General features: G+C 40.7%; 1 protein-coding gene across 1 annotated transcript in view; it reads right to left on the bottom strand.

The window, feature by feature from the left end:
* Window positions 1–11,949, bottom strand: part of CDK5RAP2 (CDK5 regulatory subunit associated protein 2) — a 74,372-nt gene that overhangs the window by 58,732 nt on the left and 3,691 nt on the right. The window contains exons 2-10 of the mRNA XM_010140594.1: window positions 11,447–11,557; window positions 9,973–10,049; window positions 9,608–9,731; window positions 7,058–7,209; window positions 5,482–5,644; window positions 4,723–4,776; window positions 4,194–4,313; window positions 3,490–3,582; window positions 1,450–1,668 (exon numbers count right to left, since the gene is read on the bottom strand). Of these exons, the coding sequence (XP_010138896.1) occupies window positions 1,450–1,668; window positions 3,490–3,582; window positions 4,194–4,313; window positions 4,723–4,776; window positions 5,482–5,644; window positions 7,058–7,209; window positions 9,608–9,731; window positions 9,973–10,049; window positions 11,447–11,557 (1,113 nt within the window). The remainder of the gene's footprint in view (window positions 1–1,449; window positions 1,669–3,489; window positions 3,583–4,193; window positions 4,314–4,722; window positions 4,777–5,481; window positions 5,645–7,057; window positions 7,210–9,607; window positions 9,732–9,972; window positions 10,050–11,446; window positions 11,558–11,949) is intronic.

Raw genomic sequence — 11,949 nt, 5'->3', positions numbered from 1 at the left:
AATGCTTTTCCCCAAGGAACTAGTAATTTACATTAAAAACTTGGACAAAATGGAGTCAAATAGGCTTCTGTAACACAGGTAACTTTGAATTCCCTGGCAGCTCCTTGCTCATTCCTATTTTTCCCGTCTTTCCTACACAGAGTTATACTCTAGCTTCCCTGAAAGATAAAAAAAGCTCTGAATAGAGGAGACAGTTAAATATAAAATACTTTAAATCAATAAAATATGTTCTTTGTGGCTGTTTAACTGACAGGAGCGATCTGTTCTTCCTCTCCTTAACCTCAACACCCTGAAGAAATTTCAAAGCACACCAAAGATAGCGACTTTGTGACGGCAGCCTAACCACAGCTGACAATCAACCAGAAATGCCAGTTAGGTTGGGGGCAGGAGAGGGGGAGAACTGGTTGTTTGTAGGTGAAGAGACCCCTCTGCTGGCTTTAAGGGATATTGCAGGAACAGCAATTTCCACCTACACCTGCTTTATCGAGGTCCTTATTTAATAACTAACCAAAACATCCGCTGAACAAAGACAAGCTCATTTAATCTTTTCTGTAATTTAACACAGCAGGATGCTAATCCCTAACTGGAGAGGAGCGGCCTTCGCAGGCAGGCAGGGCTCTACTCACGATACAAAGGCTGCTCTGATGGTGAAGAGACTTTGGCAGAATTGACGTGACAAGACATACAAGTGATAAGTTTCATGTCCAACACCGAGCAGAAAGTGCATCCTTTTTTTTTTTTCCTCTCCAAAGGAAGAAGAGAAGAAACCTGACCATTCACTTGGTTGCTCAAGCTGTGTGGGCTGGAAGTGGAATCGCTGATCTAAATGCCTACAGCAAGGTAAAAAACCCTGAAGAGAGCATGAAGTAAACACAATTAATGAACACATACAGCACAGCATTGCTCTGTTAAATCACCATCAACTAATCCTGTGCTTTGGGAATTTTACACCACAGCCTTTACAGTGGCCCTGCCATGCCAGCAAAAAGGAAGCTGAGGTTTGGCTTAAGGTAGCAACAAGTGGCTACTTTTCCTGTTCTGCATTAGAAGGTATAAAAAAAAGTTTAATTTAAGGAATGTAATTTCAGACGACGTATAGGCATGTGACAAGACAAATACAGCAGAAATAAAATGTACATTGTCGTGCATGTTCAGATTCTCCCATTAGAAAAATTGAAACCAGTAGCAATCATTTACCACTTATAAGGCTAATGATTTTTTCTAGAACCTAAGACTATCAAAATTACATTTTAAATATTTTCCTGTGCAGAGTACGTGCCAGATTTTTCCTCAATCATCTTGGCCACTTTCTTTTGAATACTGGCTTTAGGCAAATGCGTTTACCTTCCCATAAATTATTCAAATTAAAAAACTGAGGTTTTTTAGACACGCTAGAACGTTAAAATATTTTTAAACTTTATGAAATAAAGGAAAATAATTGATAATAACATTAATGGTTTTGTCACTTCTGCTCTTCTGTAGTTGTGCTTCGTCTAGCTCCTTCTCCATTTTCTCTCTTTCTAAATTCAAGTCATTTAGCTCTTGATCGGTCCTTTTAATCCTCCTTTGTAGCTTACGATTCTCAGCATCCTTTGTAAGGTTTTCTGAACGCAGCTCTGCTAACAGGGTCTCTTTTTCCATCAAGAGAGCTTGATAATCCTCAGCACCCTGAAACACAAAAGCAGCATTCGATGCTATAAGGGTATTTTGTACTGGAAGTCTTTATTCCTGTTGTCACCAAACCCACTCCCCCGCGCTTCTTTCCAGTGCTTCAAAACCGTGGTGCAAAAACACGGTGAGGTGACAGTTACTCACACGACATGGAAAACGTCACAGTGAAAATTCTCTCAACTAATGTAACGCAGCTTTCAGTGACATCCAGCGCAGGGTAACTAAGAATTAGATAAAGCTTGACCTGCAAAGGAGTTCGGAGTGCAAACGGGATCGTGTTACTGGTTCCCTAAGCTCGTATTTCATAAAGCTTTCTGCTTCTGGGTCAGTTTGAATCCAGACTAGGTCAAGTAGTTACCAAGTCAGCAGCATATTTTCTACATAAAATAGCAAGTCTGATTTATTGTTCCCCATCACATACTCATCTCAAAGTTCACAGGTGACAGTAGTGGGCTGCGTAGCACGATCTACTCACAGAGAACTGCCTTCTACTCAAGCTTGTAGCTAAGTAGCAGAGTAATGAGGAGAAAGGCTTGTTCTGTCACCCACCATGCAACATGGATTCTGTGGACAGGAAGGATTAGTTGCACACTTTTTAAACCTACAACTTGTCAAAAATAATCAAGCTCTCATAAAAATTAAAGGGTTAAAATTAGAGTAATATTTCAAAGCAGGACTTCCATGGTATGAAAAAGCAAACATAAGCTATAGATTTACTCACAGGCCAAAACAACCTGCAGCAAAAATAGGATACACTCTTCTCAATGGAGCACACTTAAAATTTGGGCATAAGTGAAATAAACTGCTTTTGAAAAACAGGGGTGCTCTGTGAGAACTAACCATCACTACTTCATTACACTCTGGAATCAAAAACCAGTACTGTTGGCCACAAAAGCTTTAGGTGTGTGTACTTCAGAAGTGAGTGTATCAACTGCTTCCATTGCTGCTGAGCCAAGAGACCACATGGATAAACAAAAATCATCATGGAAGATCCATCACTGCCTCTAATCAACATTAGTTGGTTTTATCAGTTTTAGATGAGACCCTGTGTTTCCTCCCTGTGAGAGTGGTGAGGCACTGGCCCAGGTTGCCCAGAGAAGCTGTGGATGTCCCATTTCTGGCAGCGTTCAAGGCCAGGTTGGACAGAGCTTGAGCAACCTGCTCCACGGCAGAGGGTTGAACTAGATAATCTTTAAGGACCCTTCCAACCCAAACCATTCTATGATTTTTATGTTGTCTATTTTAATATCAAACTCTTACTTTCTCCCATTTTACATTAAGACCTTTATAACGCATAAGTTATCCTCATAAAGTCCTTTCTCCTCCACACATGAAAGCATTACCAAATCACATCCTCACAAACAACACCCTGCTGTTTTATAAGCGCTGGTCTCACATTTACAGAAATAAACTCAAGCATCTCATACCCAGTTCACATGAAGAGTGTGCTGTTACCATACTTTTGGAATAAAAACCAAAACATTCTCAGGCCAACAAAGAACACTCAGTATTATCTCAGCTCCACAACTATGTGTCTTTAACTCCTTTTCCTTTTACACATTTGTCCCTTAATAATTCTCAGTTGTTACAGAAGAAAAAAGCTCAAGACATAAGGTAAGTAATCTGACATTTTAACACTCAATCATTTAAATGATTTTATTTTTTTGAAAGTAATAATAATTAAACATTTTAAAAAACATTTTAAACTGATCTCCATTCCTCTTCTTTCAACAATACAAAGCACCACCTACTGTGTGGAATTACAGAGAAGGGAGGAGCAGGGATGGGGGAAGCCACGGTAATTGCTTGCTGCTTTACCTTGAATTTTTGGATGTGTGCTTTGTGAGTTGCCTCTCTTGCCTTGGCCAAAGAAGCATTTAGCTCTTCAATTTCAGACCCCAGCTCCTCATTCTTTAAGTAAAGTAAAATGAATACACGTAGAAAGAGTTATTTCCAAGGGATGGTGATTCAGCAACAGTTATCCCATCTCATTATCCATTCATCCAGCTACACAAAACAAATTCTTTAAAGAACAAACCACCAAATACATCACAATAAATCTTGTCTTAGGAAATTCTTACACACCACTCACTAGACCGCCTATCACTCAAGTTCAATACTTCCCATTCTTCCACAACATCTGAATTTTGGCTGACAATAACCTCTCCTATTGTAGCTGTCCTTATGACAGCTCCACTTACTCTACAACATAAAATACTTCTCATACCTTTTACGTGGTGCTCAGAGCTGATAAAAATCAGTGTGCAACTGAAAACACTTCTCCTCAAAGTTCTTAAGGGAGAAAGTAACAGTTAAGTATCTTTTTCCTCTCTCCTCCAGTCCAAGACCCAAAACTCCAGATAAACAGAACTGCTTACAGATATGACAACAGTGATGAAGGACCCACTAAAAGCCTCCTAAGGGTTACAGTGAGATTAGTCAACCCCTGCCACACACACACTGCGCACACGTTCCCCTCCCAGTGACAGCTGGACAAACCAGCAAGATCATAATCATCATACCTCTTTTTCCTTTGCTTTTAATGCAACAGTTAGCCCTTGAATGGTTTTATCCCTTTTCAACCCATTCTTCTTTTCAACAGCAAGCTCATTTTCTCTCTCTTGTAGCTCTTCTTGAAGTAACTAAATTAGATCATGTGAAAGTTACCTTAACTTCCCACTAACAGACACTGCAGCTGCACATTAATTAGTACATTCTCCCAGAGTTCTTATATCTTAGATTACTAACATAAAATATATCCCAAAATGCAAATCATCATCTTAAAGATGTGTCTGGAATATAGTATAAGAAGCCTCATCTCATGGGCTGGCCACGATTATCAGCTTCAACACTTGATGAGCGAGCTGATCAGTGTTACCAAAAATGGCTCCACAAACAGTGAGCCTTCCTGGCGTCTACCATGAAAGACAATTTACCAGGGGAGCTGCCTTGCTTCCTTTCGAGTCAAGGCCCCTCCGTATCTATGAACGAATAACAGAAGACTTCCCCCCATGCACTGTAAGTGGACAAGAAAACAGAACTAGAACTTACCTGAATTTTTTTTTCAAAGGAATTTCTCTCATTTTTAAGCTCCATTCTAATAGCCTAGAAGAACAAAACAGTTGTTACAATCAGGTAAATTCATTCTAAACACAAACATAACTTATTAAACATTCAAATGAAGTGAAATGAGCTTAAAAATACCTCAGGGACAGGGAGGGAATAACAAAACCCAGCTTCTTATACACCTTTTGGGAGGAATATATTGAATCAGTTGCTTCCTGGAAGTCTACAAATCCACCTGGGCACAGTATGAGCATGTCCAAAATAATAAGGGGGAAAACAAAACCAAAAACTACAAAGCAAAACCACCCACAGAACAACGTCTTCCATGAGACAGCACTACTGTACTTGCTGACTTAATAAAAATGAATTTTTACGAGACATTTACCTACGTCAGCAAGATGCTTTTAGCAAGGAAGATTTTAATTCGCAGTTTTTCTTGGGGAGGTTACAGAATATTTATTAAAAAAAAGTAATCATATATAAACATGGAGTTGTGTAAAGGTATTCTACAGAATTTTTTCCTCCAATACTGCATCTCAGAATGCCCATGCAGTCTGTCTACCTCCTACAGAATTAAAGATAATCCTGTTTTCACCTTGACACACAAATACTTTTGTGAAACCAGGGTAGTTTTTCCTGACACATAATGGTTTAATTGAAAGACCACCCAGTCATGTACGAAACCTTTAAGATCCCACACCACATGAGATTTATCCCACAGAACTGTTCAGTCAGGTTCCTCACCTCTATCTCACTATCTTTTTCATGCCTCAAAGCAATGGTAAGTTCTCTGATTTTTTCTGCTGATAAGTTCCCATCATAAGATCCACTCTGTGACTTTTCCGCTTCAAGGTGTTGAATTATAGCTTCTTTGCTTTTCAGTGCCAGAGTCAGTTGCTCTATAAGTCTAAAATAATAAGATTTTTAATATTAATCTTGCATCATCTACCACCAGCTCTCCAGTCATTGCAGTAAATCTTGCAGGCAACTTTCCTAGCTGAAGACTCCAGACAATACTTGTAAAACTTAGGGAAGTGTTTTCACAACCCCTTCTCCCCCCAGAGAAACCAGAAAAGGTGCCATAACTTTCAAGCAAGCAGGCTGAGCTATCTCCAAAGTGCTCATTCTTATTTTCCTCGAGTACCATTTCAAACATCAATGCGTAAGCTTCAATATTTTAGTTACATCGTCCTTTATAGCACACACAAAAAGCTTATCAATCTATTCCCCTTCTTAGCACATACAGCACTGTTCCCTCATGTGCCATCACGAAGTATCCCTCAAGTACCGAGTTTCATTTCTCTTTGCACCTAAGCTAGTTCTCATTCTACATAATCAAAAAAAAAGCTGGGTCAGTGCTATCTTCCCTGGTCAATACACATCTTGACAATTCCAGTACTCCCACTGATAAAAACAACAATGAGTTTTCTGACAGGCATAAGGGTTAGATGTAAACACTTCCTGGCATAAGGCACTGGCTGGGATTCTCAGAAATTTGTAGCCTACGTGGTAAAAAGTACCTTTTTAACACAATATGAATTCTAGATGCGCTACTCCCAGACAAGTTCAGAGCACTGCACGTTAATATTTGATTCATTTTGAGAAGCCTAATACTCCCTTCCTCCATTAGTACTATGGTCTTCTGGCCCTGTGAATACTTACACTGGTCTACCAGCAGGTAATCACAGAAGATCCTGCTAACCCTGATCACAAGGGCAGGAAGAGAAGGGCAGCAGGGAGACATTCTGCGTCATCCTCCACTTCAGTGATCCAGCCCCGGCAATTTGTTTCCACACTTGAAGCACTGTTTTCACAGCAGCTATAGAGCTGGCAACTGAAGTACCCCTGAAAGGGACTGGTTTTATAACTGCTTCCCAGCTCAGGACACTCAGGAGAGCAACCGTGCTCACGCAGATAACTAACAGATAAGAGGAACACGGGAAAGGAGGGATGTTAACTTGAGAGCCAGGTTATAAATCCTGGTTAACACCTTTTAAGTTCTACTCAGCAATGGTTCAAGAAAGCAGCAAGCACAAGGTAAGCCAGCAGAGTTACAAAGCTGCTTTCAAGCCGGCCGTGCTCGTGTCACATACATACCGATCCTTTCACACTTCCAGACAAATTTTAAAGATGATTTTGCTGTCATGCATGTAAACTGGTTGTTGTGCTGCTGCTCATGTAATAGCAGAACAGATAAGATGGCCAGTAACACTCGTTCACATATCTGAGGCAGGATCAAACTTAAAACCCATCTCCACGTCGATTCTTCACACTTTAAAGAATTCCAGTAGTTAGAAGCATGACCAGCAAGAGTTCTGACCTGTCTTTCTCAGCTCTTGTAACCGTATCCACATCCTTTGCAGGCGCATTCATAATTGAAGAAAGTTTCTGCTCAGCAGCTACTCTCAGAGCTTTCTCCTTCTCTGTCATCGCAAAGGCTTTTTCCATATCTTCTTGGGCAGCTTTAAGATTCTGTAATTAAAACACACAATCCTCATGCTTGTAAGAGCAAAATGCTCACTGATTCTTTCGTATACAGAAGTTTCTTCTATCAAACACATGTGGGCATGTTTAACTTAGCAACTTTCACCAAGTAGTTCAAGTGCTTTGCAAATGCTTCTGAAGTCTGTGCCTGCATTTTCAAGATTAACCTATTTCCTGTCGTACATAAAGATGGGAAATTTGTTTCAAAGAAATAAATATCTGAACAGATAGCAGAACCGGAAACAGAAGTGTTCGGAAAGGACAGAAACAGGGGCCATAGCCCCTATGCTATGGCTTTATATTTATGTGTTACAATTTGGCTTTGTCCCACTGTCCTGTCATTATAGTAATAAAGAGCTACCTCTTTTAAAGAAGGGCTTCTTTTTATTCAACGAGAGATTAAATTAATATTCACGGGTTTGCTGTAGTTAATTAGAACTCTTCCCAACATCATTTGTAATATTGTGCAAGAATTTATAAAGCAAAAAAAGACATTTTGCTCTTGAACAGCAATAGAAACAGAGAGAACACCCAGAGGTTCCAGTCAACTTCCTCTAGGTGACCCAACTGATGGAGACAGAGAACACCAAAAACACCCACACTCATCATACACGACCTAAAATTTACTTCAGAACTTCATTTTTACATTGTAGGCTTCCCTGCTGTGCTCACTGAGTTTTGCTTTCTACGAAATAAAAGCCTCCTTGTAGACTACCAAGTAACTCCCCTCTCTCCTTCAAGTCTCTACTAAAAAGCATCTCTCTTTGGGGGAGAGTGACAAAAAGGTCCTCTACCTCTCGACTTCACCACTCAGCTCCTCTCCTGAGGAGCTGTTCTGCCAGCATTCATCTTTCAGTGAAAAACTTTGAAGGAAATTAACCTTCTCTAGCATTACCTGCATCTGTACAATCGTAGGGTGCTATGCAAACAAGCGACTAATACCGCTCCTCGGTGTTTACGTTCATAAGCATAGCAAAATTAACGTCAGAGGCCAACACTGTCTCCAGGCTACAGAAAATGCTGTATCACCAGATCAGAGTATCTGCCCTTCTACCTGTTGGATTCAGGTAACACCAGTCCGACTGGCTATTTTGATACAAAGGAAGTAATTTAGGATCTTTGCTACCTATCCAATAGCACAGAGACCACTCTGAGAAATCCCAGTTCCACTAAACTGGGAAAAAAAAAAAAAGTCATGGAGATATCCCCTCCCCCCCAACTCCTCCCTGAAGGCACTCGCTGCTTTGTGAATACTGCTAAAGCACTCTGATAGAAAATACCATCAGGAGATTGCTACCAACACCTCCCGTGATTGACTCATTCTTCAGGGATGGGAACACAAATACTGGAATATACCCACTTGTGCTACTTCTGTTTACTTACAGACGGAGCACCAGCCAGCCATCCCGCTCACAAACGCAGCTACTAAATCCCACAGCTCCAGAGAACTGTCCACAGTCAGCGAGGCAAAACAATCTCAAGCTTATGTGTTTCTAAAACTTGACATAAGCATTTCCAGCAGAGAACATTCAATACCAAATTTGTTCTTTACAAGAAACTGAACTTCTCCTTGCTTTGGAGGAAGCACGTTATTCATACAAAGAAATTTTTTCTTTTTGTCTTTACACTACAGAGAGGAAAATGCGAAGCCCTTCCCCTGTAATGCTATGGTCAACGGCTCAACAATAACCACAGGAATAAACCATCTCAAGGGATTAAAAAGACATTTTTAAGGATGTGGAACAGGAGAATGTTAGGCAAAAAGGTGATACAGTGACAGCAGAAGTCAACAATATTTGGCAGATAAAGGTCAAGCTAACAATGGAGTGTAAGGTGTGCAGGCAGAAGGGAGGGAAGCACCCACGGTTCACCCACCCAGAAGCTGCTGTAAGGAGGTGGCCTCTCAGCCGCTAACGAACACAGAGTGCAGATCCACAAGCCCACAGAATCTCGGGTTCATACTGCAATACTGAGGTCCCATATAAAGATGGGAAGCAACAGAGTGCTTACAGACTGGTTTAAGCTATCGACGAAATTGAGACCTGTTCAGTAAGTGTTCAAAATCCAGCCCCTCTTTCTCTAAACAGAGATTGCAGTTGTGAAAATGTAACCTCTACACACCGCAATCAAAGGTTTGTGCTGAACGTACCTACATACAACCAAAGGGTAAAAATTTCCTGAAGAACTGCTGCTATCCTTATATTTGACAGTTCAAGAGCAGCTAAAAAACACCTTCCCTGGTTTTTTCTTCCTTTTTTTTTTACCTCTCCTGGTTTTGCACAGGCTATTTTTCCAGGAAAGCTGGAACAATCCTGAAAATTCAGGTAGATCACAGTATCAAATCTCAGACTGACTTCGAACTGTTCCTTCAGTTTTGACCACTCACCTCCTCCAGAGATTTTATTCTGCCAGTCAGGAATTCTTCCATTTCCTGCATCTTCTTTTGCGCCTCTTCTTTCGCGCGCTTTACTTCGGCATCGCCACCCTGGGCCAAGCTTTCAACTGCCTTACTGCAAGACCATAACAGAGACAGAAATCCCATTGTGTATCATAGTGGAAAACATTTAAAGTGCCAGTGGCTGACAGATTACGCGCAAAAGTCCTCCCCTCCACCTGACCCGCTCATCACTTTGAGGTTAAATACAAACATAAAACACTACTCTGAGATCCTCATATTCCTAAAACACCAGGAAAAAACAAGAAGCAAGATCTTCGAAATCCTAAGTCATCGAGAGATATACTGGTACTTACGAGGCTTTGATGAGTAGTTTCTCTCTCTCCTGCAGATCATGCTTCAGACTTTCTATCTCAACTTTCAGCTCGATGTTCTAGGACAAATGAATGAAAGTGAACTCAGAGGTCATGCTACCCAAGAGTTACTGGCAATGTGTGGATTACTTTTTGCTTGGACCAGCAAATATAAAATATCACTGGGCAAACAATAGCATAGAGACATTTTAGCTTTTAAAGGATGTATTTTGCAAAGTTCAAGACTTGCCGACATCTCAGAAAGCGCTTAGGAGCATGGTATTCACATCATACAAATCCCCTACACGCACGCACACACACTGATCTGCAGTATCCAACAGTACTGCAGATCAGCTTGGCAATTTCTAGGGCTTCCATGCATGGTTCTTCTTGGAGCAATGAAATATTTTCTTTTCCTTTAAAAACCTGACTGTATCAACTATTGAGGCTTTTAATAATCTTAGAATTATTTTGTTACAGCCTGAGAAAAACTACTCATGACTTAAGCACACACTGTAGACAGAATTCCTTGGCCTGGAAGTTGACTGATGCCATTTCAGTACGCTAGCAATTACAAGACAGACACCAGTGTAGAAGATCAGAAGTCAATCATCAATATTCAGTTGAAACCGTGACCTAGTTGAACAATTTATGTACTCAACTACTGCATCAAGAGAGAGTTAAATTTCCATCCTATTACAGAAAAGAGTCCTGATGCAAGTATCTGTTATAAACGACACGCTACTGCATTTCCAAAGTGAAGATTTCTCCCTTCTAGAATGCAGGCACCACCAAAGGGCCTAAGAAATGCTTCCTATCATCAGCCAACCTGAAATAACAAGGATGCAAGACGCCCCACTCCTCTCACATCCCTCTTCCAACTTAAGACACCAGTTTCTCCTACAAACTCATAGAGGAATCAGATTTTCTGACTCCTGCACAAACGCACAGTCTTTCCACTCAGAGCAACACAACCTGAAGCTACACACAACCCTACTCCAACTTCATCTACATGCTTCAAAGGAAGCAACTTTGAGCTGGCGTGCCCAACCAACCTCTGAGGAGCTGTTCTGACATCTGGCAAACCCCCAAAAAAACAGAGTGCAGAATGAACTGCCCGGGAGTAGAAAGCAGAATAACTCCACACCAAACTCTGAAGTGTGCTGCTGCTTCTCTTCTCTCCCCGACTCAGTGCATGTTTTCAGTAGCACAACTACCAAAGATTAACAACCGCTCCCTGGAAACAGAACATCTCTTAGTCTGTCCCATAACTGTGGATGCTAATGCATTTCAAACTAATTTTTCCACATCTTATAATTATTTTAATTTAGTTATGACTGAAAAACAATTAAGCCAGAATAAAGTGTAGTTATCGCACCAAAATTTCCACCAACAAAAAAGAAGCTGAGCAGGTAATCTGTCCATAAACCAAACCTTCAAAAAGATAGAGTTCTATTCAATCATTCTAAACACATACAATTTTGTATATTTCTTCAGTGGGACCATCAAACTTCTGCTGCATTCGCTCCTCCAGGAAGTAGATACGAAGCTTCAGGTTGAAGTTTTCTTTTTTCAGATCAGTGATTTGCTATGAAATAAGAAAGAAAATAAGCAAAGTATGTCACGTGTTCCAAACCAAGTAAAATAAAAGAGTGAAAACTACCATCTGGGTTTGCTCTCCACAGTGCAAGATAAAATTCAATGCACTGGACATAGTTAAACGCATGCTTAGGTATGGGTGATACCCACACACCGTGAAGAGGTTAATAACAGCACAGGAAACCCCAGTCACAACGAACATCCTTCCCTCCAAGACGGCGTCACTCAGGTAGCTCCAAATACTCCACGCTCTGCAAGAGTTTTCAAACTTCTACATATCACAAAACATTTTTGTCCCACCATTCCATCTAGCTGTAACATTTTTCGTTCCCCTATCACATTCCTCATCTGAGCAAGAAGAAATCCCACTCCAGCTTACCC

The sequence above is a fragment of the Buceros rhinoceros genome, unplaced genomic scaffold (assembly GCF_000710305.1).
Source record: "Buceros rhinoceros silvestris isolate BGI_N320 unplaced genomic scaffold, ASM71030v1 scaffold7927, whole genome shotgun sequence".
Taxonomy (NCBI): domain Eukaryota; kingdom Metazoa; phylum Chordata; class Aves; order Bucerotiformes; family Bucerotidae; genus Buceros; species Buceros rhinoceros.
The sequence above is the reverse complement of the archived record's forward strand: the minus strand, read 5'-3'. Positions and strand labels throughout refer to the sequence as shown.